At 45.0% G+C, this 25,734-nt stretch overlaps 1 protein-coding gene across 1 annotated transcript in view; it reads left to right on the top strand.

Annotated features, from left to right (window-relative positions):
• LOC8042784 (methionyl-tRNA formyltransferase, mitochondrial) overlaps positions 1-12,022 on the top strand; it is a 30,631-nt gene extending 18,609 nt beyond the window's left edge. Inside the window, exons 6-9 of the mRNA XM_029968432.3 lie at positions 8,276-8,351; positions 11,113-11,204; positions 11,283-11,450; positions 11,732-12,022. Coding sequence (XP_029824292.2) covers positions 8,276-8,351; positions 11,113-11,204; positions 11,283-11,450; positions 11,732-11,866 — 471 coding nt within the window. The 3' untranslated portion in view covers positions 11,867-12,022. The remainder of the gene's footprint in view (positions 1-8,275; positions 8,352-11,112; positions 11,205-11,282; positions 11,451-11,731) is intronic.
• The last annotated feature ends 13,712 nt before the right edge of the window (positions 12,023-25,734 follow it).

Below are 25,734 nucleotides of genomic sequence, written 5' to 3'. Positions count from 1 at the left end.
GGCCAAAGCTCCCCAAAGCCGTTCACCTCTACACCCGATCGTGCCACGAGTGCCAGCGACGTAAGAAACCGCCAACGAAGCCGGCAGGCCTCCTGCAGCCGATTGCTCCCCCGACCGCACTGTCCAGCAGATCGGAATGGACCTACTTGGCCCCTTTCCGCCGTCAACGTCTGGAAACCGCTGGATAATCGTCGCCACAGATTATCTCACGCGGTACGCCGAAACGAAAGCCCTCCCTTAAAGGACTGCTGTGGAAGTCGCCAAGTTTTCCATCGAGTCCATCGTCCTCCGGCACGGCGCTCCCGAAGTTCTGATTACAGATCGCGGATCATCGTTCATGGCACAGCTGACCCAAGAAATCCTTCGTCTCAGCCACACCAGCCATCGTCGCACCACGGCGTACCACCCGCAGACCAACGGGCTGACGGAAAGACTCAACAAGACCATCGCCGACATGATTTCCATGTGCGTCGACGTGGAGCACAAGACATGGGACGAGGTGCTGCCGTACGTCACCTTTGCCTACAACACGGCCGTGAAAGAGACCACCGGGGTTACACCCTTTCAATTGGTTCATGGCCGCAAAGTGACGACAATGCTGGACGCCATGCTGCCCTATGAGCCATCTGACAATGAGAGCGACGACGTCCAGGCGGTTGCTCAACGGGCCGAAGAGGTCCGCCAGTTCGCACGGCTCATGATTCAGGACCAGCAACGCGTCGACGCGGGCCGCTACAACCTTCGTCGCAGAGACGTCCACTTCCAGCCCGGAGGCAGGGTGTGGGTGTGGACGCCCATCCGTCGCCGCGGCCTCAGTTGCTGAAACGGTACTTTGGACCATACAAGGTACTTCGTCACCTCGGCGAGCTGAACTATGAGGTGATGCCCGACGGACCACGGACTTCACGCCGCCCTCCACGACCGGAAATCGTCCACGTTGTGCGCCTTAAGCCTTACTACGAGCGATGGGACTGTGAATTGTGTTTTGTAATACGCGCGATAGGATTGTGTTGCACAAGTCCACGTAGTTTGACGTTAGTTTTGTTTGTTTTGCTGTTTCTGTTTCCCGGCACGTCGCATCGAGACAATGCGCTTTTAAAAGGGGGGAGTAATGCCACGCGCGTGGGCAAGCAGGCGCGCGCGTGGCCCAGTGGTTACCGCACTTGACTTTCATGCAGAAGGTATAGGTTCGATTCCAGTCAGCGGACTGTCCTTTTATTTATTCTTTCAACTTGGGCTTCTCGTAAGTTCGAGAACATTCTCGCCTGATCGTGTTCCGATTGCTATACGCACCGAAAGTTCTACGCCGAATAATCCAGAAAATAACGAGGGTACATAAGGGAGAGCGGAGTCAGTTTCGCCCCAGCGTTTGACTGTGCTCTTTCGCCGACTTCGACGCCCGCGACGCTCTGCTGTTATCTTCTGTTTCCTTTTTATTTTTAAGCACAAGCTCGCCCCCATTAAACGCTTAGTTTCTTCAGTTATTATCGCCTCATCACTTGTCATTCGTGACAATATACACATCCACTTTGACCCCCTTTCCCATCTTCTGCACCTCAATTCGTAGACATCCCAGCCCTCTCGGAACATTCCTGGCTATGTTTTTGGGGGGAACTTGCAATTGTCATAGCGCATAAAAAAAAAAAAAGATTAGTGCATGTTTTATATTGGGGAGGAGGACAGACCGGTGATGCCCCAATCAGTTAACTTCAGAACTACACAGAGGGGGACAACAAATACAATGACTCAGCGCTCTGCCAACATAACCGAATGTGGCGTCAGCAATGGGCTGGAGTTTGTGTTCTCCGATGAGGGGGTGGAGGGGCTTCTTTGTTACCACTCCGGCCTGCATGAACAATGCAGCATGCACGGTGCCCAGCTCACCACAAAAGCCAAAGTGGGTCAAGCTCGCATTCTCTGACGACTGCTTTCGGGATAGATCCGGCACTTCACGTCACTTCGTCGATTGCTAGTATTTTTTTTACTGTGCCCCGCGCTGTATTGTAGAAGATGACATGGACATGTCCATAAGGTCTGTGGGCATGTGCACAGGCCTTGCGTTGAGTAAACACGGAGGTGTCGGGAAATGAACGGGTCAGAGCGCCCCTTATAGTTTGATCTCCTGCCCAATAGGTCACGAATGTCAAGGAATAATTCTAGGCAGCATTTGCTGAGAGTGCAAAAATTGTTACATCGCCCAGGCTCTTTAATGATCAAAGATTTCTTTTTCTCATCAGCTGCATAAAATTTGAGCGTTGCTTTTGTTTCTTTTATCTACCCATTGCTAATATCACACTGCTGTTTGCCTACTTCAGAGGACTTGTGAGCAGACGACACTGATTCTGGGGATCTCTCAGGATGTGCTCAAGACCGAGAGGAAGGATATGCTGGCCCCACCGACCTTGGCACTGATACCCCCTTAAAGGCAATGAGAGGTGCAGAAGATCAAAGCCATCCTCAAGGTATCCGTATAGTGCATTGCATTAATTATCAGTGTCATGAAACTTTTTAAAGCCTTCCATTTTTGAACTGGCACCGGTGACATCCCTGCCCTTCCCAGTATGCCTACAACCAGCGTCCCACAAGGAGGGGGGGGCAAACCACTGACTCTCCTTCAACGCCTCAGCCTGGACCTTCCGCTATGTCGTGTTTTTGTTTATATAGTAATATTTGCCCAGCAAAGGTGGTAATCCCTGAAGAAATAAAAGCACCGCGCCATTGACGTGCACAAAGTGCTTGGACCATGTGTCAGTTCCTTTTTTTTTCTTCTTAGTTTTGTTTGAATTAATGGTATGCATGCTATAGTGACAGACATCAATCAGACTTCCTTCTTTTTTTTTTTTTTCGTTTACATTTTTGAGACCTGCAGGGGCTCTAAACTCTTTTTTTTAAATTCAGGTACACACAAGTCCGCTGGGACCTGAATCTAAGTTGAAATTAACTGGAAGTTCGAATTAAGAAATTTGCATTCGGATTGCACTGTATGTAATTGATTTCTAGTATATATTCTCATCTACTTGCCCTTGCTGTCATTATTCGCAGGAAGGTGTAGCCCTAGTATTTATTGCCGCATGTACGGTCACGGTGTAAACGTATGGTTTGCGTTAATCTATGCAGGTTCTTGCCCTGTCCGTCGCAGAAAGAAGAGGAAGCTGTTCTCACCGCAGACAGCAAAAATTGTCTCAAATGAACGGGCGACGCCCAAATATACCGAAAAGTTTTGTCAAGGACGCGAGAGCAAGAGAGATCCTGAAAGCCTGCCAAGAAGACTGCACTGCAGACGTTGAGGTCAATTGTGAGCCCAAAGTTTTACACGCTTTGGGAGGGTCGGGGGCTGCTCCAGGGTCGCAAGAAGAAGGGAAGGAGGTGGCCACAGGAACTGAAAGAATTTGAGTTGATGTCATTGCTGCGCCAATTGCACCAAACTGCGCCAAGGGGCTAACCCTGCTACATTCTGGTACATTCTGCCAAAATGTGGGTAATCTGCGCCAAGCCTGCTCCAGAAAGCCAATTTCGGTCGCTTTTCAAAATTGAAACTAAACTGAGTACCGTAAGTATCGATGCGCTCAGGTTATTTTTTGTTGTGTGTGTTTAGCTTCTACCTTGTTTGCCGGCCTGGCAAGTGCGTGCCATTGAACTGGTTTTTGTCGTATGCTCAACAGTTACATTTTGCATACAGTTTTGGGAATCGTTTGGCGATGGAGCGGAGTGCAATGGTTTCGGTTTCGATCGAACAGCCATTTTCTTTGCTTACCCTACGAAGCACGCGCAACTGCAAGCCTGCCAAAGTGGCCTTCATGTGCATGCAAACATGATTGTACGACATAGGCACCAGCTGAGACGCTTGCAATCCCTTGTTTTACATTCGCTTACTTTTGACGGAAATCTGGCACATCGGGAACCAATAAAACCGTTGCAAGCGGTTCTTCGGAATCGCTCGGCAATGTCTACAGCACTGTACGCTTGGGAGATGTCTCAGCAGTAAAAACACAAGCAGCAAGTTCCATCACAACACATCACATCAGAACACAACATAACGCAAAGTGTCCTTCGTTTGTACAACACTTAGAATAAATATTTATATTTTTCTGAGAATATCTGCTCCAAAAGCCACTTTTGATGCTTTAAAACACTGTTCTGGTTGCTCCAAAGTCCACATTTGCTGCTCCAAAACACTGTTTTGGCTGCTCCGAAAGGTGCTCCGAAATGGCTTAGGCCAATCACATCACTGAATTTGCCTTGAGCATGTATTTTCATGGTCCCAAGGCATACCGGCTCCTGTGCGAGGTCCTTTCGAACGTGGTTTTCTGAGGTGCCAGGGTGGCAAACACAGCCTTAGTTGCCCTCCTTTCTGGAATCGTGCAGCCCCAGGCATTCGCAGGGGCAAAAACGACACTGTATGCCGTAAAAAGATGAGAGAACTGCTGCAGGCCTTAATAAGACAGTTGAACGAGGTTCAGCTGTTTGTGAAAGCAGTAGTGTGTGATCAGTGTTTAAGTAATGTCAAATTATCCGAGCAACTGGAAGTGGCACAAGAAAATCCATCTTTTAAAGTAAATGGGCACAAGGTTTATTTCTTCTTCGACACTCTGCACCTAATAAATTGCACAAGAAATAACCTGCGTGTCCCTCACAAGCTTTTCATTGACAAAGAAGCACATTCTGAAATTGTAGATTGGCAACACATTCGTGATTTATATGAATCTTCTAATCCCCTCAGACAGAGGTTGGCAAGGAAACTGACAGATCACTACATTTATATCAGGCCGTTCAACTTCATGAGGGTAAGGTTTGCCACACAGGTCTTGAGCGACACTGTCCCTGACAATGCTGTTCACAATTTCGATTGGGGCACTGCCTGGGACTGCCAAATCTACAGCAGATTTCATGGAAAGAATGGATAAACTGTTTGACTGCTTCAACAGCAATAGCTCCACTGCCATCAATGGCAAAATGAAGTATGCTATAGGTGCCACTTCGAGCACTTGGAATTTTTGCAAGAGAAAGTCACATGAATTGCAAACTGGAGATTTGACAGTCTCAGACAGCCGCGCACAATTCGTGGATGGCTTGTCACCATCAGGGCTGTCCTCGTGCTGTGGGAGGACCTCTCCCAAAATTTTAAATTTACTTGCCTCCTGACATGCCACCTGCAGCAAGACCCTCTGGAAAATCTTTTTGCCTCCTTGAGAATCAAGCATTGATCCAAATGTGCTGCACTGATGCACATTTCTGTTGGGAAACTGTTGACTCGGACGTTTCAAGGGAACTCTGAAGTGCACGACTCCTATATGCTAGCACACGTGTCGCAAGGTGACCCTGCACAGGCACTAGACATTCACGAAGTACAAGTTCCAGCTGGTAAGACATCGAATGAAGACCTCCCGGACATCACGGAGGAGAATGTGCTGTACTGCTTTGCAGGAAACCTCATGCAGCAATTCCTCAAGAGCCGCTGTACAGACTGTGTCTGCGGGTGACTTTTGAAAGAACGGAGTGGTGCATTCACGGGGTCCTGTCATACCAGCCATGCTTTAAGCTCATGGAAATCCTGGGGGCTCCTTGGCGACTTGACCCCATCTTCTGCAGGTTCCTTTGAGGCTATGAAGAACATGGAAAAATGTTTTGTAGAACATGTCGGCATTATTACACATTTGCGGAGTGTAGGCAGTGTACTTCAAGAAAAACTGGATTGCAGCCTACCTCCGAACCTATTTTGCACAGAAGGCTGCCACAGAGAAGTGTTGATTCAGTTCTGCCGAACCCGTCTAATCTGGCACATTAGGGATGTGAATAAAGTACTCAGAAAACCATGTGACAGAAATTATAGCATGAGGAGAAAGCTGGGAAAGCTCTAAAATTAAGATCCGCAGCAACTCTCTGCATGCCAGCGGCCGCAGATTGAATGTGAGGTTTTAAATCGCCCGCTGGGCTAGTACACAGGCTGTAATGGTAATGGAAAGGAGTTGGACAGCCTAGTTTTTCAGAATGTGCGTCCAAATATTAGTTTTTGAATTCCGCCTTTATATGGCCACCGTGGCCAAGAATTGAACCCGCAAATCTGTGCTCAGCAGCTGGCAAAATATGCTAGACCGTGCTGGTCGAATCACTTTCGTGTAGATTTCGTTTCTTTAATTGTTGTCCCATGAAGTGACTTTTTTTCTGTATAAAGAGTGCCTAATAAAAAGAGTTTGGACTTGTGCTCAGGCAAAAGTCGTCCAGCTTAAGCCTCGAAGCACCGGCGGTTGGGCGCACTTTGCATTCACTGACTTGCGATTTAATGAGAAGTTCAAGTGACTATCATCGCACATGCACTGTTACCAAGCCGATCTCAATTGAGTGACGCAAAGTCAAGTGCAAGCATTCCATAAGCGTCGGAGATTAGCAGAAAAAGGTAAACGCACCAGGAAAAAGGAAGTAAACAGGGAAGCTGGTTGATGTTGCTCATTTAAAAAAAATGGACACGGGCGAAGAAGGGGACAAACACAAAACATCTCAATCTTTAAACGTTGTGTGTTCGTCCCTTCCTTTATCCTTCGTCTCCGGATTTAAAAAAAATGTAAACTCGCTTTTTCATTTTGTTACCACCGAGGGTAAAAGGGAGGAGGAGGGAGAAGAGAGAAAAGTGACGCCCCTCACATCTTCTTCCATGGGTTAACAATTGCCATGACGGCGGCACCCATATTTTTGTTCGATTTTTATTGTTTTTGAACAAACTCGGCGTCCGTAAGGGGAGATTTGATGCTGCAGTTTGCAATTGGAGTCCCAGTGGCAGGTATAGGAAGATTTCGGATGTTGCTACTGTCGGAAAGAAGGAGTATATTCACGGCATAAGAGAAATGGACAACGTTTTCAATATAATTTGAGGCTCATTTAGCAATTTTTTTAGATTAATTCATGAGAACTTTGCTTGAAACTGTTGAATTTGATCCCTGTCCATGAAATTCAAAGACTTCGAACTTAAAATCGAAACTTCCAAAGTTTTCAAACTTGTACTTCAAACAATTTTGAAATCTTCGAATTTTTCGTAGTTGAATCTTAGGTAAAGTGAATCCTAGGGGGGGGCTTTCCCAGAACTTTGCAAACTTTTGCTACTTCACGCTTGGTCAGTACAAATGAGAAGGTCAAAAATATCAGGAAAGGACAATTAATCATAATGTAACAACTGGAAATGATGTAAAAAAAAGTAAGGAACTTCCGAGTAGAAGAAAAAGACAACAGAGGAGAATGTCCCAAGGTTGGAGTAATACTCTTCTCTCGTCTTTTCCTTCGACTTGAAAGTTTCTCTATTCTCCAGTGCTACAAGCCAGTACAAGCGTTCAAAATTCAGAAGCCGGACTTATGAATTTGGCACAATTTCTGAAAATAACTTTCTCTGGACACTTGACTTTATCCAATATTCACCGCCATTTCCACAAATAAGTGATGCACCCCCAATTACCCCTGGGGCAATGCATACCAGTTTAAAAAAAATCACCATGTAGGGGAATAAAAGGGCATCATGAAAGACTGTTAAAATGTACTTGTACTTCCTTTGAAAGTACATTCTATTTATAGTACTTAAAGTACATTGCACCCAGTGTACTTGTTACTTTACTTGAAGTGGATCACCTCTCGTTTACTTTATACTTCAAGTACTTTTTAGATGTACTTTACCCAACACTGCCCTTCCCCCTGTAAAAATGTTTTGCAGACGGCCATGACTAGAGTCGAGAATAAAAACCAAGACGATCATATCATGGTCTAAATTATGACAAACTGTGATTTTTATTGGTCCGGTTTTACTATGATTTTAAATCAAGCCTTTCCCACAACTATTTTTTATTTGCAGTTTGTCTATCATTTTATGCTTTTGGTGTGAAATTGTTTTAAATTTGAATGAAAGAATTGTCAAGCAAGAAAAATAGGGCTGAACACGATAATAAAGCTGTGGTCTTCTGAAAAAATGAAAACTTGTGCTTTCTTTCTACCTTCCACTTTATTCATCAGTTACATAACATCCTATTGCAAGCAAATAATTATGGGAAAGAAACAAACAAAAATTGGAGAAGTAGCGTCCCATTGCTAATAAATCAGAATGTGAAAGAAAAAGAAAATTAAGCTTTTTCACCGAAAACAGCAAGCTGCTGTTTTTGTTTCACACGTGGGGTTTACACATTAACAAAGTCATCAATATATATATATTTTTTTTTTTAATGACACGGTGACATTTTAAAGTATATCTGTGATATTGTGGCAACTTTGTAAGAAATGCCTCTTGTTGTTTCTTTTTCAGCTGTTGTCGTGCTTACAGGATCTTCCCCTTTTGCTTTCTCAAGCTCGTGAACAACCATCTGAAGGAATGACAAAAGGTGTGTTGACGGTTCTGTTTTAAAAGTGCCTGAGGCAGAACTCCAAGTAGTATTTTGGTGAAAGCATAGATGTTCTATGCTTCATCATAATTATGGTTTAGTGTTGTGGATTTACAAGAAAAATTAAGAAATATAAAGAATTTTGTTTCTGTTCGAGTGTGCAAACTTCCAAAATGTCATATGCAGCTAAAAACTTGTGTAACAATCAACTTCTCGGCATTCAAATAACTGAAGCTGTTGTCCAAACAAAACATGAAACAGATCTGTTATAAGGTTCAACCAAGTAGTGCAAGCAACTTGGTAATTAGCAAGCTCTATATACTTCACAAATTTAGCCCACACTATCATTTTCTAATATTTGACGCTGCTAAGTTTTGTGATACAAAAGATATGGGACAGCCTTGTGTGCCCCACTCACTTGTTGCACTTTTAAGTTCTGTGTTTTCTGGAAGGATAGAAGGCACATTGCTGTACTTACCGTAAAATACTGGGCGAGCGCCCACTCAAACTTTGAAGACAATCACAAAAAAATGGGGGATGGGCGCTTGTCCGGTCATCAATTTTACATAGAAATGTACTGTGCGTATTTTCTCAGATCTTACAAATTTGGGAATGGGCGCTTAATGTGGACTGGGTGGATGTGTGGTACTCTGCGGTACTTCTTTTTGTCATTGTTGCTTCTCTCGCATCCCCCCTCTTCTGGTTTGCTTTCTAAGTGCATTACTTTCTTAAAATAAGCACAATTTTGATTAATTTCTTCATGTGTTCTAGTAATTCTAATTAACTCTTTCTGAAGCAAGGTAGTTGTAATTCGGATGCAAAAGACTGGGACCCATACATCATTAGCTTTTGGACCCGATGTACTTGCCCAGAATCTCAACATGCAAAGTATTTATTAATCCTAACATCCTGGAGGCTTGCCCATTTGCTGCATTTCTTCTTTAAATATTAATGCTTGGCTTCCTTATGGTCCAGTAGATGGACAACCTCTGTTCATATATATATACCTCACATATACGAGGTGTGGTCAGAAAGTTCCGGGACTGATTTTGTAGCGTAAAAAGAGGGCAGCACAGTGATACGCACTCAGCAGTCGAAGGAAAGGACCTTCGTGTCTCCTTTTACCTAGAGCACTATATAGCTCTTACGGAGCAGAGTAGCGCAATCCTTTGATCCGCGTATTTCGCCCACAACATGGCCGACAGAGCAGCTCGGCGCTAGTCACGTGGTACTCAGGGTTCTAGGAGGCGGCCCGCCCTATGGGAGAACAGATGGAGATCGACTCAACACGTCTGATCAAAAAATAAACGCCGAGTTCACACTTTTCTGAACTAGTCTGTCATGAAGTTCGTAAAGCACTAAACACCTTATCAAAGTTTTAATAATATCGGATGGGTGTGAAAATTTTGAGAAGGCAATTTCCAAGGCAATGGCGTTTGAAACAAACGATTGTTTTGCGCAGCGGAGATGGACTTTATGGATTGGCCGGAGCGGGTCACGTGAACGGTGTGACGTCGCCGCGTCGTCTGCTGCATGATGCCGCTCAGGCATTTTTTAAAACAAATTACGTTATTACATGGCACACAACTTAGCACAAATTATTGTAAACTGTTCCTTTATTATGTCAAAAACTATTGTCGTTCCGTACATCCCCAAAATATTTAAAAAAACGGCGATTTTCTCACGTTCCCCATGCATTTGTGACCGGAGTTGGAACCCTCAGGCATTCACCGCTAGTCGCTGAGAGATGGCATTCTCGATTGCGCTACTCTGCTCCGAAGGAGCTTATAGTGCTCTAGTTTTACCAAAGGGCGCCGCTCTGTGAACATTTGGAGCTGCGTTTCACGAGTTTTCGTGACCATGTGCATGGACATAATGGCGATTTTACTATAGACTACAAACCAGAATGAGAGCAAACATCAATTTTGCATCAAACTTTAATATAAAACAGAAACCTTCGATATGATTTAGCAGGCTTGTGTAAAAAAGCAGTGAATTTCGTGAAGTTTTTTAAGTGGCACTCGCACTTCAGGAACGGCAGAACATCGCTGGAAGACGAAGAGCGGTAGGGGGACTTTATCCGACCGCTCCTTGACTTCGGTGACGTTCTGCCATTCTTGAGGTTTCTTTTTACATAAGCCTTCTAAATCATTTTAGAGGTCTCTGTTTTATGTTTGCTCAGTTTGACTTAAAATTGATGTTCGTTCTTGCCTTGGTTCGCAGTGTATGGCAAGATCGCCATCATGCTTTGCATGTGGTCAAACGAACTAGTGTAGCGCAGCTCCAAATGTTTACAGAGCGACACCTTTTGGTATAATGAGACACAAAAGTTCTTTACTTTGATTGCTGCGCGCACACCACTGTACTGCCCTCACTTTCTACGCTACAAAATCAGTCCCAGAACTTTTCGATCACTCCTCGTATGTATAAAATATGTAGTATGCATAAAGTGCCCATATACTGAACTCTAAAATCTATAGTCATAATTACACGTAGATGATGGCACCTGTTGAAGAGGGTAAGGTTTGGGAGCTATTTGCTTTCAATCAGTGACTGTCAGTAGTAAGAAGTTGTAAGTGTCACAGTAAAGTCATAGCACTGTATCCCAGAGAGTGTTTGGAACATAAAGCATGGACATGTGTATATAGTTATTCCTTTTATCTCCTCTGTAGAAGTAGCAGCATTGAATTAAACGATAGAAACTTGGTCAATTCAGATAACAAGGACATCTATTGAGACAGCCATCTATTTATGTTACCAGCTGCTAAAGTCACCCAGTCCATGGGGGTCATCTGCTGGGACTCCCATACCAGCGAGCACATTGACAGATTGTACAGAGCACTCGGCAACTTTGTAGGTACATTCCATTGCTAAGGTGGGCCTCTCCAGGCTAGATCCAGGAGAACACTGATGAGGACCTGTTTTCTTCAGGCTACTTTGACTACATTCTGGAAAGGAGCAAAGATCAAGCTTTTTGACATGGTTGACCCAGAAGAGGTTGCAAGTGCCAAGCTAGATCAACTGGTGAAGGGTCGTGCCATAAGACCCGGCTACTGTTACTATCATGCAAGGCGAAGAATCCTGTGTTTCAAGTGCAAGGTAATTAGTGTGCAGACTAACTATATAATGCCAATAGTACAAAGGCTTAGTTTTTTTTTCTATTCCTGTTAATGCTTAATCATTATAATTCATCTAATTTGTCTCGTAAACGTCTTTGTAACCGATCACCGATCAGTAACATTCTCTGACGTAAAGAAATGAAGCTGGTGCAGCAAAATTGTGCAACACCCTTTTCCCACTAGACAAGTACAAACTCGTCTGATTCCTCTTCCTTACCTATGGTTGAAATCTGTTCCTTTTTCCTTTTCTTTTTTGTTAAGGACGGCTGGATCGCATTCCGGAAGGTGTCTTTGAAAGGGCACAAGAAAATGACAGCAACTGAGTTTGATTGTGGATTCTTAAACAAGGTGCCTCCTCAAGAACACATCTTTGCAAAAGAAGATTCACCTGAGTAGGCTACATGTCCCAATAAGGAGGCACTTCACAGGTTACTATTTCATGAAATGTGTTGTACATAGACGGTTGTCCTTTACTGAATTTTCACTCAACAAAACACTCTACAGCAACTACCGGAAAACTGTTGTGAGAATAAACATCTACTGAATTATGTATTTATGCCTTTAGAAATAGCCATTTAATTTCTCAAATCGTAATTTCTATGACAAAGGCATCTTTTCTCCTTTTATTCAAGGGATACTACAGGTTACATTGGTTTGTTATAGAAGGGGTTGCGACAGTGATTTGCACGACATACCAGGTCAGAGGCATACCGCTTTTGAAGGGGAGGGCAAGGCATGTCCCCACCCCACCCCCCTGAAATAACTGGCCGCCATTTAACCCTACTGGGGACACCGACTGCATTTACTTATTGCTTGCACACGTCCACGATTTTGAGTGTGTTGAAATCAACACTCGAGAATGTACACGGTCATGCACCAAAACCGCCAATGTGACACACACATAACTGGCAGCAACTCTTTTGCACATCAGTATGAGCTACAAGCGCCTGCTGCATAGCTCTGAAAGGCTCTTTTGTTCAGCGAGTACTTGTGAGTTTGAGGCCCTGTTCAGATCCGCATCAGTTCATGTTTAGCTCTTGCACTGATGCCCAAAATGGTTATTGCCATGTGTATATAATAGGCCATTCTCGAAATTTCTGAACACCAAAGAGTACCCTAGGTGGGTTGTTACATGTTCTGGCATGCTGACGTTTGCAGTAGTAAACATTAGAAGCAAAAAGCTAGAACAACTTTTTTCACATGCATTATTTGTCATTTACTTCAAATATTTTCTGCAGACAAAGCAAATGTGTGCACCCATGCATCCCCGGTACGGTTTTTGGTGCTTGGATGATTTTGCAAATTATCTATTGTTAATTTTTCAAACAATATGACAAAAAAATGAGCATTGAGGACAAGGAAACGCCCTAGCAGACTGGAGGCAATAGACAACACAACAACCTCGAGCAGAAACTTTGACAAGGGTAATATGCAGTTGTTGACCAGCTCATCAATGAAGTGTAATGGATGGTTTTGACACTTTTCTCGCAAGAAGAAATCCTTGTCAGCCCAGCGAAAGGAAGTGCATCCTCGGAGAGGTTGACAGAGCGGCTGGGGATTCATGCTTCAGATTTTATCCTAGACGTGGTGTTTGCACGGCTCCTCATACAGTAGAACTAAAAATATAGCCATGTGGGAGTTCAGGGATTGTGTTGTCCGGCTGATCGCCCTGATCCTGACAGCATAAATGTCTGCGGCCAGTGCGAGAAGATCTTTCGGCGGTCGTGGGTCTTTTAAGACATATCTCCGATCAACAATGTCCCAGTCTAGACTTTCCTTTTTCTTCCTCCTCGATGTTCGCCAGGAAAAAACTGCTGCACTTGATTTAGTGCAGGACACAAAAGAGCCTCTGAAGTGTACAAAATCCTGCAATCTCTAACAACACAACAGACCCTTTCAGAAATTCAGTGCCATCTAGTGGTATAAATATCAATCTACCGTAATATCCCGAGTCATCGCCCATCCCCGAGCCATCGCCCACCCTATTTTTTGGGCCAATATCGATTTCCGAAAAAACACCGAGTCATCGCCCACCCCTTCAAATACCCTAGCGCGGACTCTGCGATCCGCGAACACTCATCCTACCCGAATGACGCGGCCGCGGACCTTACAGTTCGAGGACGTCCGTGACAAAGTAAAACGAAGGAGGGAAAGACACTTCTTTTTGTTTACGCATTTCCTCCGTGAGCGACCCCAAAGTGGTCGTGTATCCGTGCGAAAAGAAAACAATATACATAACAAAATAAGAGTTTGTTAATGTAACCGCGGAGTGTTAGGTCAAAGTCTGTCTCCGCCGAAGGCCACCGCGAACCCGCTCCTTCTTCCCGCCCTTCGAGACCGCGGTTGTGCAATATTTTAGGCAAAGCCAAAGCGTAAATAAAGCATTGCTGGAACGTCCTACACAGACGTTTGCAGAGCGTCCCAACCGTGCATTGATAGCCCGCCGTGCACGGACGCACGTATGTACGCACCAAACAAGAAAGTTGCGCAAGAGCTTGCAATTGACAAGGCGCCCGACTTGGCCCGACGCCAAAGTATTTGCCAACGCGACCGCCGGCTTTCCCGCTTTCCCAGCATTGCTCTTGGTCGCTTCTTTGGTCTGCTCGCTCGCTCGCTCGCTCGTTGCGCCTGGTCGGTATTTCTATTTTCTTGTAGACTTTTCTTTCTTTTTTTTTTTACTAACTAGGAGAACATAGTGGTGACATTCTTTCACGGAACAAACGTTCGCGCTATATGCAGATCGGCGGTGTTTCTAGCGCGTATGCAAGCAACGGACTTCGCTATAGTAAAATATTCTTTCGTGAGCATTTTTTTCTATAAAATAATGAAACTAAATCGAGTTTTGAGTTTGATGTATCTCTTGTACATCAGCGCTAGATACGCAGAAAAAATAGGCGGTTTTTTCCGCTTTTTTTTCAAGTGTTTGTGCTCACCCACCGAGACATGGCCCACCCCACTTTTTTAACGAATTTCAAGCGGTAGGGGGGTGGGCGATGACTCGGGATATTACGGTAAATGTTTTTAATGCTAATGGCAGTTAAAGCCTAGTATCTATTCATCAACGACAGACATACAAATGTTACGGTGTTCTTCACTGTACTGTTATTTCTCTGTTGGTTTCAGTTTGAATGGTGTCCAGATACTTCCACTTTGAGTAATGTCTGGGGCGTGCCAAAGCCGAGTATTCCAAGGTTTTATATGATACTCTCAAATGTGCATCGCATAAATGCTTGTCAATCTCGTCATGGTGACGTCGAACACCAATACAGCAAATTAACGTCTGGAATGTTCAGGCACTGCATCGGCGTCTGCCTTCAGTTTCTTCCTTTGCCAGCCATCAAAAGGTCGCCATTAGCATGTACAGATAATATACACTTGTATGCACATAAGTGATAATATTTATCAAAGTGGCCAGACTGAATCCTAAAAAGGGTCTATTATATCTAGCATGTTAATTTTGTTTTCTAAACTGATGTTTTATTAAAATTATCAAGAAAGGCAGTCAGTTTGTCTTCTCCATTCAAAGAATCACCTCGTCTTTATTCACGAAATACATTATTCCAGTCTTTGAAGCGTGGGAGCACTGGCTTCTTTATTGTCTTGACCGAGTGTGCAACATGCGACAAATGCACACATGAAAAACGGCGTGCATGCAACAACAAGAACATTGTGATGTTCCTAAGCTGTCTCTAATAATCCGGAAATCAGGATTAGTGCTTGAGGTAAAAATGGACTTCCAAACACTCATCCTGTTCACTCTAAATCATAAAAAAAAAAAAAAAAAGAATGAGAAACTGAGGTGGTGAGAATGAGAATGGAGAGTTTCAGTCGTTCCGCCTACAGCGCAAGCTTCTTGCCTTTGTCAGCGCTTTGGTGTCGTGAGCCCGCACGCACATGCACCCGAACATGGTTCGTACAGATTTTGAAGACAAAATTGCAAAGGTTTAGAGGACTTTTAGGGCCCTCTAAATATATCTTCAAGGAAGCCATAGTGTTGTATCTGGCAGTTTTTATAGTACCACGACTTCTTTAACAAACTGATATGTCTTATTATACCCACTCGTGCGTCATTCATTGTTCTGGTCTGACGACTGCTGGTACAGCGTCAACAAATCACTCATTTACGGATGGCATCTAGCCACTGGTGGAGCTATCCACTGCAATCTGTTCCCACCATGGATGTAGGAAGCTTTTGGAGGCGACATGACGCCACCGGAGGTGAAACCAGTGGAGATTTCCGGTTTGGAAGGAAAAACACCCCCGACGATGACCAAAACCAAAAGATGCTATTGGACAAACTTGGACACTATTGGATGGGTATGGGTACCCTTGAGGGCACTCCCGCCGCCCGCGACAGAGGATTTTCTTGTTTGGCTGTTTCGGGCCAGTATGTCGCCTCTTATATCTAGCTCCCTGGTTCCCACCGTATTTCACACTCCTGATATGACTTTTTAACGCCAACTCTTCCATAGACGAGGTGGTTAACGTATTTCAGCAAGACTTGCATTTTTGCCCGATATGAATTCATTGGATCTGGCACCTGTGTTTATCATTCTTAAGAGACAGCTATTGGAAGTAATTGTTATTCTTGTCCAGCTTGCTGCACCTCTGCATTAATTGAAATAACATCATAACCTTAAAATGCTAGCCGTTCATCGTTGTTGTTGTTAGACTGATGGCAGCTGTTAAAGCTTGTTTGCTCTACTGACGTCTAACTCCTAGTTCACGCAGTTGGTAGAGCGCTCCATTGGAAATGGAGAGGTCCCTATTTCGATACCAGGGCCAGGCGGATTTTTTCAGTCGCACTCCAGTCATGTAGCTGTCTTTGTTAGTTTTGTGTTTGTCCTTTGACCCTCTTGTTCCCTTTTTCCAGGAATTATCATTATTGGAAGTTGCACTTCGTGGGCATGACACACAACCTCAAGCTTGTCCACGCGCACCATCTGCCGCTTGAAGCATATTCAGACTGAGCCAACCAAGCGCAAACAGGCGGCACATAGAAGCGCAAATAGCTCAAATTGCGGAGAAAGCAAAGCAAAATCACAAGATGGGGCGATGTGGACAAATCCGAAACTACTTTGAACGTTGCCAGGTGCTTAACAAACATCCATTAAATGTCTTAAATTTGATAACGTAAAGTAAATCTTGCTTGTCGGAAACTTAAAATTTTAATGTTTTAGTATAAATTAGGTATGTGTGAATAGCGGATTTTGAGTTCAAAGTGAATTCGAAGCAAATAGTGGTTTTGGCCGAATATTTTCTAATTGAACATTGAATTGTTTTTTCAAGCTTTTCACTACTTTCCACTTCACCACTTTCAGCAAAAATGAACTCGTAAAGGTTGTTCCCTAGTCACTTGTCCATTTGTATGCTGAGGTAATTTTAATTTTATATTTATATTGTTAACATAAAATTAGCTTACAAATGGAAAAGTGACTTGGGAACAACCTTTACGAGTCCAGCTGTGTTTTTGTTTAAGCATGGTGCAGTAGTGAAAGGCTTGGAAAAGCTTTGATATTTATATACGCCAGTTCATATATGGGCTGGGGGCTTGGAAAATCCAATGCCCATATTGGGATGGAAAGTAACTGATGCATTTGACATGAAATACACCTGTAGAGATGCCCAGCTATGAGGAAGATTTATAAATCTTGCTATATATCAGGGGTGGCTAAGCTGCGCCACATGCGGCTCCTCGCGGCTTTCTCCTTACACCCCCCCCCCCCCCCCCCCCCCGCGCCTTTTACCGTTGTCCCGCAAGCACTTCCCCAAAAAGAGAAATGGAACGCGTTTTAAATCGAAAGGCAGGTGTTTTTGCGGTTAGGTAGTCGTGTGCTACTGCTACCTTACGTATAGTTGGACTCAGGGCCGTAACCAGGGGGGGGGGGGGTTCTGACCCCCCCCCCCCCCCCCCCCGAAATTTTTTTCTGTGTACGGCCCTGGTCGGTGCACTTGCAGCCAGCCGATTTTAATCTCCACCTCTGCGCTCGCGCAGTGGCGCCGGTCGGCTACCGGGTACCAAACCGGGACGGGTTCTCCGGTTTGCTGTAACTCTCCATTATATGCCACCGATGCACATGATTCATGGGCGAAAATAAGACAATAGACATTTTCAAAATGGCCGCCGTTGTCCCCGAAACCCCGCCCCCCCCCCCCCGACATTTTTTTCTGGGTACGGCCCTGGTTGGACTGCTTTTGACTCGAATAGATTGAAAGTAGTTCGAGTTTCGTTTATTGCTCTAAACCAAAGCTGCCCCCCCCCCCCCCCCCCCCTTCCACAGCTCTTGGAAGTTTCCTGGTTCTGTTTGCGGCTCTTAGGCTGGGTCATCTTGGCCACCCCTGCTACATATGAACACTTTTTTATCTCAAATTTGAAAAAAAAAAAAAAAGTCTTAAATGAATAACGCATATTTTTTAGCTTCTCTGCCTAACATACACTCTTGCATAATAGCCACAGTTTAATTTTGAGAATATTACTGAACTCATATATATCACAAAGTTTCTGTCCTCTTCTAAATACACCGCGCTCATGCATGCAACTGTGATATTTGTACCTTTCTAAGACCGCGGCAAGTTACCCCCGTTGAGCTCTAGCTCTTAATTATTGGGCACCGATGCACTGCGGAGAGGCGACACCCGTGGAAACAAGCTCTGCGGGCTTTGCTTCTTTGCAGTGTGCTGGTGTTCGGCAAGAAGCGCGATTCAACGGAGCTAACCCGCCGCCATCAACACTTAAAAAAGTTGAATCCGTATTTTTTTTTAAGTTATTATTCGAAAATTTAAATATTCACATAATCCCAATATAAATGTAAGAACACATATTGTAATTTTGGTTTATTACTGTAAGAAGACAATGCTTGTGATAAGGTTCTGCTCAAAACGTTGAAAATAAAGCCTCTGCTGCTGCTCACAATTTTTTCTACGTCTATTTCTCTTGGTGAAGATTTGCTTATTAACACTTCGGATCTCCGGGGCTAACTTGCCGCGGTCTTAGGAAGGTACAAATATCACAGTTGCACGCTTAGAAGAAAATCACTTTCAAAGCGGGTGGCCTTTTGGTAACTTTTAATGTGCATATAATGAAAAAAAAAAAAAAGAATACAGATTGATTGATTGAACAAACGGTTGACACTCGGCAACACCGGAAGCCCCTGACAAAAGAATCTGGGTGCACTTAAGTTGTCACGTAACGGCGACAGGCACTGATCTCTATGTGGCGACAGGTCACAGCAGTCGCATTCTTGGGATCTGTCGTTTACCCAATTTGCGGTACGCGCCCACGTTTTATTGAGTGCACTCGTGACATCATGAGTATGACGCTCTCTAGCACCTCAATACGCAATCTACAGGGTGTCTCAAATAGCGGCCAGGCTTTTTAAATCAACCGCAAAAATGAATTTCTTAACCTATCGCTGGATGGATGGATGCAAGCTACCGCCCCTTTGTAACGGGCGGTAGCTTGCGCCTCCTAGCCTAGTCTGAAAAGATAAACATGCTTCCTCCCGCCCTTCTAAGACCAACTTTCCCCCCGTAACTATCACCAGGCAGTGTGGGATATCAACAGGATGTCCTTCGGGTGATCGGGCAAGAAAACTAAAGACATCACTCCGCCTCTTCCCCCTGGCGACAAAGTTGCCCATTTTCCTCTGGTCAAGCCTTGTCGGCGTTTCTCTCGGCGTTACCCCAGCACCGGACTCACTGGGGAACAGGGTTTAGACGGTTTAGACTTTGGGCTGGAGCCACGCGGGGGGGAGTCCCCATTTTCCTCTGTCCCGCCTGTCCCCAGCTGTGCTAGTTGTGCATCATTTAATTTTCCTTAGATAATTTCCACCAATCTTCTAACCTTCCCTTTGTGACTGTAATCCTTTTCTCCTCCGTCCTTCCATCGTCGCCCGCGAAACCCAGGGCCCCGGCCAAATCAGTTTCCCCTTCAGGGAGGGCAGGGCGAAGTCCCATGCACCTCAAAACCAAGTGCTCTAGTGCCTCGCTCTCAATATGGCAGGTGGCACACAATGTATCTGTCTCCCGAAATTTAGCCTTATACGTCCTCGTCCTCAAAAGTCCCGTTCTCGCCTCAAGCAGTAAATAACTTCCCAGTGAATTGTCAAACACATTTTCCTTTCTTGTGTCCCGTTTTTGCGACCTGTACATTGCTAGAGCTGATTTTTCCTGCATTCTTCTCCTCACATTTTCAATTCTGCCTCTTTCACTCCCTTTCCACTGAAGTAGTCTGCTCAGCCCCATCAGGTAGGTATTTAAATGTTAGTTTTCGGGTTCGGTTTGTCCATTTTGTGCTTAAACTTTTCATGTATAAATACTTGTACACCTTCCATGCCCTGGGGGATCGGTGGCCGAGTGGGCTGAAGCGCACACCCAGCTCGACGCGCGTGGAGCGAAAGCTCGCGCTGCAGAACCCAGGGATCCTGGGTATCTAGTACACCATATCCTGGGTTCGAGCCCCACCCCTGCCCGTTTCGATCTGGATGAGCATCGTACCGGCGTGCGGTCGTGTATCACTACTGCGTAGTGCACGTTAAAGACCCCAGGGTACTGCACTGGCTAAATTGCTCATCTACAGTGTAAACCAGTGGCGCCCCTACTGGCAGACCAACCTTACGCTGTATAAATCACTCAAATGTCCAATTTTTTTTTTTTTTTTTTGACCTTCCATGCTCACCGCGTATCATCCATTTCGGTCAACCTTTGTTCAAATTTCAACTTACTAATTGCCTCCCTGCTGTCAAAAGACGACCAGCGATGTACTCCCTCATTTGGTGTCTTTCCGTGTGCTCCCAGTGCCGATCTGCTTATGCTTCTTTGATTTCTAATACTGATTGAATCTCTGATTTCATGCAGAGTACCCCTTTGCCAAAAGACAGTCCAGGTACCATCACTCCTTTCCATATAGCTGAATTTATTTTCCCTTTTCTAGTTAAATTCTCCTCGTGTTCCTCTAGATATCTCTTTCCCTCATTGAGCCAGACTCCCACATATTTGCATTTTCCTACATGGTCTATTACAATGTCCTGTATCCTTAGGAGTTTCCTCTTTTCGTCGTTAAACACCGGCCATTACTCCAGACTTGTCGCTACTAAAGCTCGTGCCCAAGGTGTCCCCTTCCTCTCCACATTTACCAGCTCGTTCCTGTAACATATCCTGGTTATCTGCCTTAAGTATATGTCATTCGCATACATCAGCCCTGTACCTGTATTACATTTCTCCTTCATTCCATATACCTAACTCGCATCATAACCTAAGTTGCTCTGCTCGAATTTCTTTTCCATTTCACTAAGATATATCATGAATGGCAGAGGTGACAGTGGAGAGCCCTGCCTGATCCCTCTTTTTACTTCTGCAGGTTGTGCAATTTCTGCTGTGTACACTTGCTGAAGAAACCTAACAAAATTTGCATCTAAATTATACTCCCTCAGCTGACCCGGAAGTTTTTCCTGGCTCACATTATTGTATGCTCCCTTGATGTCCAAATAAATAGCTAACCATAAAGGAGTTTGGTTCTTTGTTGCTATTTCTATACACTGAGTGGTCATGAATAATTTATCTTCCAGTCTTCTATCTCTTCGGAATCCTTTTTGGAGCTCACCTAGTATTTGCGTATTTTCGGCCCATTCCTTCATTCTCCGCTATCTGCATAGCCAATCTGTATAGAACTGAGGTTGCCATTATCGGGCGATATGACTTAATGATGTCTTTATTTCCTCTGCCCTTATATATTAGTTTTATTTTACTTAGTTTCCAATCATTAGGTGCTTCTCCCATGATTACTTGATTAATCACATGCCGTAACTTCAATTTGCTTTCCATGGGTGTGTCGTCTGGGCCTGTCGCTGTACCTGCTGGAACCTTACTTTCTGCCTTGTCCCATTCTTTTGTGGTCGTCTCCATTGTCATACAATTCTGCCCCTCCTCTATACTGCTGCTGCGTGTCTGTGCTATCCATCGTCCCCCTCTGCTCAAGCTGGGAGAAAGCCTCTTCAATTGTCTGCCTAATATATTCCCGTGCCTCATATAAATATATATATATATATTGGCATTTTTGGCACCCCTCAACTCACTCCCAGTCTTCAGAGAGGGTAAAAGAGAAACAGAGATAGCAGAGAGGGTAAAAGAGAAACAAAATGCACTCCCCCTCTCACCCCGAACGTCGTCTGCTCCGCCGAGTCGGCTGTAGCTAGCGTCCGGCTGGCGTGCAAACTTTGTTTAAAATCGCGTCATTTTGGAACTTTCAAGCGCAGACGCGCAGATTTTGGTATGCCAGTTGTCGTGTAATACTATGCTAGATAAAAAGACTCACAGGGTCCAATTGCGCTGTTACCTGCGTGCAAATAAAAAGACGAATAGGGAAAACTGTGTCAGATTGGCCGGTCTCTTTGGCGAAAAGTAAATCCGGTTCCTATACCTTTTTTACTGTACTATCGGGGAAAAATGAAATGCGAACAGAGGAGCGCGTGGCTCGCGGTACATGCTGCGCCGCCTGGAAGTGAGCTTAGGAGCGAGGGTGCGTGGCCTACTCCGACGTGTTCACGCCCCTCCCTCTGTGCTCCCCAAGCTTCAGCAGTGCGCCTCTTAGTGCGCTGAAAGCTATCACCGCTATCTTTGCTGGCTCAGCCCGTGCGGTGCAAAGACGCTCGCCGCACTCGCCGAGAAGGCAAAGATAGCGGTGACAGCTTTCAGCGCACTGAGAGGCGCACTGCCGAAGCTGGGGGAACGCCAATCGAGCGGCGTGAACACATCGAAGTAGGCCACGCACCCTCGCCCCTAGGTTCACTTCCAGGCGGCGCGGCCTGTACTGCGAGCCACGCACTCCTCTGTTCGCATTTCATTTTTCCCCGATAGTACAAAGTTCGTACTGGTGTAGGCCTTTAGCGACCATGAGTGGAAGTCTGAAATAATAAATAAAAGTGCTCTCCTGCCGCAATACACGCAGTAGTTGAGGGTAGTACTGCCGGCTGACTCAACTGCTATTTAAGTAATGGAAAAAAAATATGCTAGTTGATCATTTAGCAAAATAGAACAACAGAGAGCTATAGGCTAATTTTGGAGTAGCCACAACTATTCTAAGAACGCGAATAACTTCACAACGGCAGCCACAAGCGAGAGTTCGATGTTCCGTACTGCCCGCCGATGCAGCCCAAAGATGGAGAACGGCAACCTCCCGGTTTGTGTCTGCTAGCGGAGTCGGGCGCGTGCCCTCTCTCTCGTTTTACCCCGCCGAACCCGCTGAACTTCCCGGATGTGTGGAGAGGGCGCTGCGGTCGAACAAAATGGTGCTGCCCAGAGAGCACTAAATGGAATGGTCTATAGTTGGTGATAAGTCATGAAGCAAGTGGAAGCTCCTCCCACCTCTTTCCACTTTAGCAGAGCGAACGGAGGAGAGGAGGCGGCCTCCTCTCCAGCGTTCACTCTGCTATAGTGGAAAGAGGCGGGAGGGCTTCTACTTCCTTCTTGACCTGTAGGGTGCCGCGTAGGTCAGAGTGTACTCTCTCGGAGGACACTTCCTCTCCCTGTCTCTGCTGACATTAGCGGGCGTTATGCTGCGGCTTAGAGCCGAGCGAGGTCACGTAAGCCTCTCGCCGTAGTTCCTTCCACTGCCACTCGCGGCTGCAGGTGGGGGAAAGAGCTAAACTTTTGCTTGGCGATTATACAGCGGAATCGTAACATTTTTTAATGAGGGAGGTGTTTTCTCTATCCTCGGGGACACGATAAACAACGTAAAAATGACGAGATGTGAATTCTTTCCATCTTAAAATCGTTGCACCCCCCCCCCCCCCCCATAATGTGCTCCCAAAACCTTTTTGCTGCATTCCTATCTTTATATATATATATATATATATATATTTATTTATTTATTTATTTATATCATTTACTGCACTCCCGAGGGAGCGCTCCTCGATTTTCATCTCCGATAGGAACTTTTCAAGATTCCAGATGGCGCGCGCGTCGAAGGCGTGAAAAGGCGCTCTCCCTCCGAGGCGAATGAGTGCGTAACGTATCTGGGTCTAGCAGCGAAATGAGAGCTCGTGTCCCTTAAAACTCCTCGGGAAAGAACGTAAACCACATTTTGGTTCGTTACAGTTGCATTTCCTTCAGTGTAGTCGAAACGCAACCAAAACGCCGCTAGTGACAGCCTTCACAGTGCTTCCGTGCCCCGAGGAATTCGCGGACGGCGCTTCACGTCTCCTTCGGTAGGGTGACGTAAACGACACGTGATGACGTCGCATTCGATGCTCGCAGCGGATTGGCGGGTTTGTGAGGCTCGTGCCGAGTCGCTCACGGCGGCGGCGGCGGGCGGGCCGCGGTCGGCAGTCGCCCTGAGGGGCTAGAGGGGTGAGGAGTGCGGTCGGTGAATGTTCGCGGGGAGTGACTTCTCCGGAGGGTTCGCAGAACTCTGAACGCCGATATGTTGTCCGTCCGGCGGTGACGGCTGTTCGCGCACGACCGCTTTGTTTTGGTCGTTATTGGTTGAGAAGGCCTAGACTTTTCAGTCGCGATATGTCAGTCGGCTAGCCTTCCCGAAGAGAAGCAAAATCAAGAGGTAAGAACTTTTTTTTATGACGTCTCCACTCAGTTATGATTTCTGTCGCAAGTGATGTACATTTTCACTTGATCAAAATCGTGCGATTGCCACGATCAACTCAGAGTCACTTTGTGTACTTCAGGTTGGTGCGAACCACACACTGAATAAACGTATAACATCTATTGTAAACAGATTGCTTCCAGATTCGGATGTGTTCGAGGGACGAAGTACGTCGCTATCATTAGCTAGTTTGAAATTTTCATGAAAGCTCGCAACTGTTACTTGGTGTCCTGCATTGAACATAATTATTGACTCTGCTTTTAACCAATCTGCTATTTATACATTCTAGCGCAAGACTTGGTCGGCTCGGCAAACAGTCTTATCGACTCCAGTTTGTGACCGCCTCCAGTGCTTCAACTTGGGCGGTTTCGTGCCTGAAGACTGCGCTAATCTGCAATCAAGGGACATGATGTTATCATTCTATGCACAGGCATTTCAAACATCAACTCGTTATCGTCTTCACTGTGTTGGTGTTTTGGAGGAAGGACGAAGTCCCGCTACAGTATTCTGAGTGAGGACAGGAAGAACATGCGTTCTTTCAATCGAGGACGTTTTCCACTTGCGTCTATTTTCCAAATTTAGATGAATTTCATAATTGCAATATTAAAATGCGACCGCGCAATGTGAATAAAGTCTCCTGGGTGCTTGTTTTGCACTTGACTGACCACCAGTTTTCGTTTCTACATTTCTTGTCGTGTCTCTATAGTCGTTCCTAAGTTTGATTACTTCTCCTCGACTACTAAGATCCCTCTTTTGTACTCGAAAAAGTAAAGCTACTAAAATATGTTACGTGAAGGGTCCGATTTTCCTCTACCCACTAAAAGAACGCAATAAAATGTGATGGTGCATGCGTATTCTACATAAATAAAACGTACAGACGCCACCTAGCTTACTGATATTTGTTTGTCAAATATACACGCAGTTGTGTTATGTTATGCCGCGGCAGTTTTCTCTAAGACGACTCCGTCTTCAGATAAGAACGGCCGACCGTGTCCGGTGACAGTTTTTAATTTTGACCAGAAAAATGCATCTTGCTGCCTCAATGCCCAGAAAAACGGAACCGGTCTTTGTTTTAGGAAAAAGCAAACTTGCCTTCAAGAAATAAAGTCAGAAACACCTGCTCAATCTGAAGCGTTGTTTGTGGATTTCGCAAAATTGGCATTTCAGGCAGCTCTCCCCCAAAATGTGCTGTTGCTACTGGCCCCTATGGGGATGGTTGACCTAAATTATTTATCACGACGTATTGACGTCGTTATTTTGAAATAGAAAATCGCACAGACGACGGCACATTGAGCCATACTGCCTAAGTTTTAACTTTTTTTTTTTCTCCGCATTTATTCAAGCCCGGATTTTCACACTTTGCTAGCGTGTTGTCCTCTATCTGACTATAAATATTGTTGTCCTGATTAGCAAGAAAAGTTTACGAGAAACGCTTAAATGGAGGCATTTTACTAAATATGCATACTTTTGCAAATCAATTTTAAAAAAAAATTGCTATCTTAGATGTTTTTAACTCTTCCAAATTAACGCCATGATATCTATGAACATGATGAGCAAAAATATCATTGCATTGTTTGCGTGTATTATACATACCCGTAGTTGACAAGTTCATAATTTTTACAGCCCGTAAAAGTGCTCCGGGTTGGTCAGATGGACAGCGCTCGGGTGG

This window comes from Ixodes scapularis, unplaced genomic scaffold, assembly GCF_016920785.2.
Source record: "Ixodes scapularis isolate PalLabHiFi unplaced genomic scaffold, ASM1692078v2 PGA_scaffold0__279_contigs__length_252992795, whole genome shotgun sequence".
Lineage (NCBI taxonomy): Eukaryota > Metazoa > Arthropoda > Arachnida > Ixodida > Ixodidae > Ixodes > Ixodes scapularis.
Note: the sequence above shows the minus strand (reverse complement) of the source record. Positions and strands in the feature narration are given on the sequence as shown.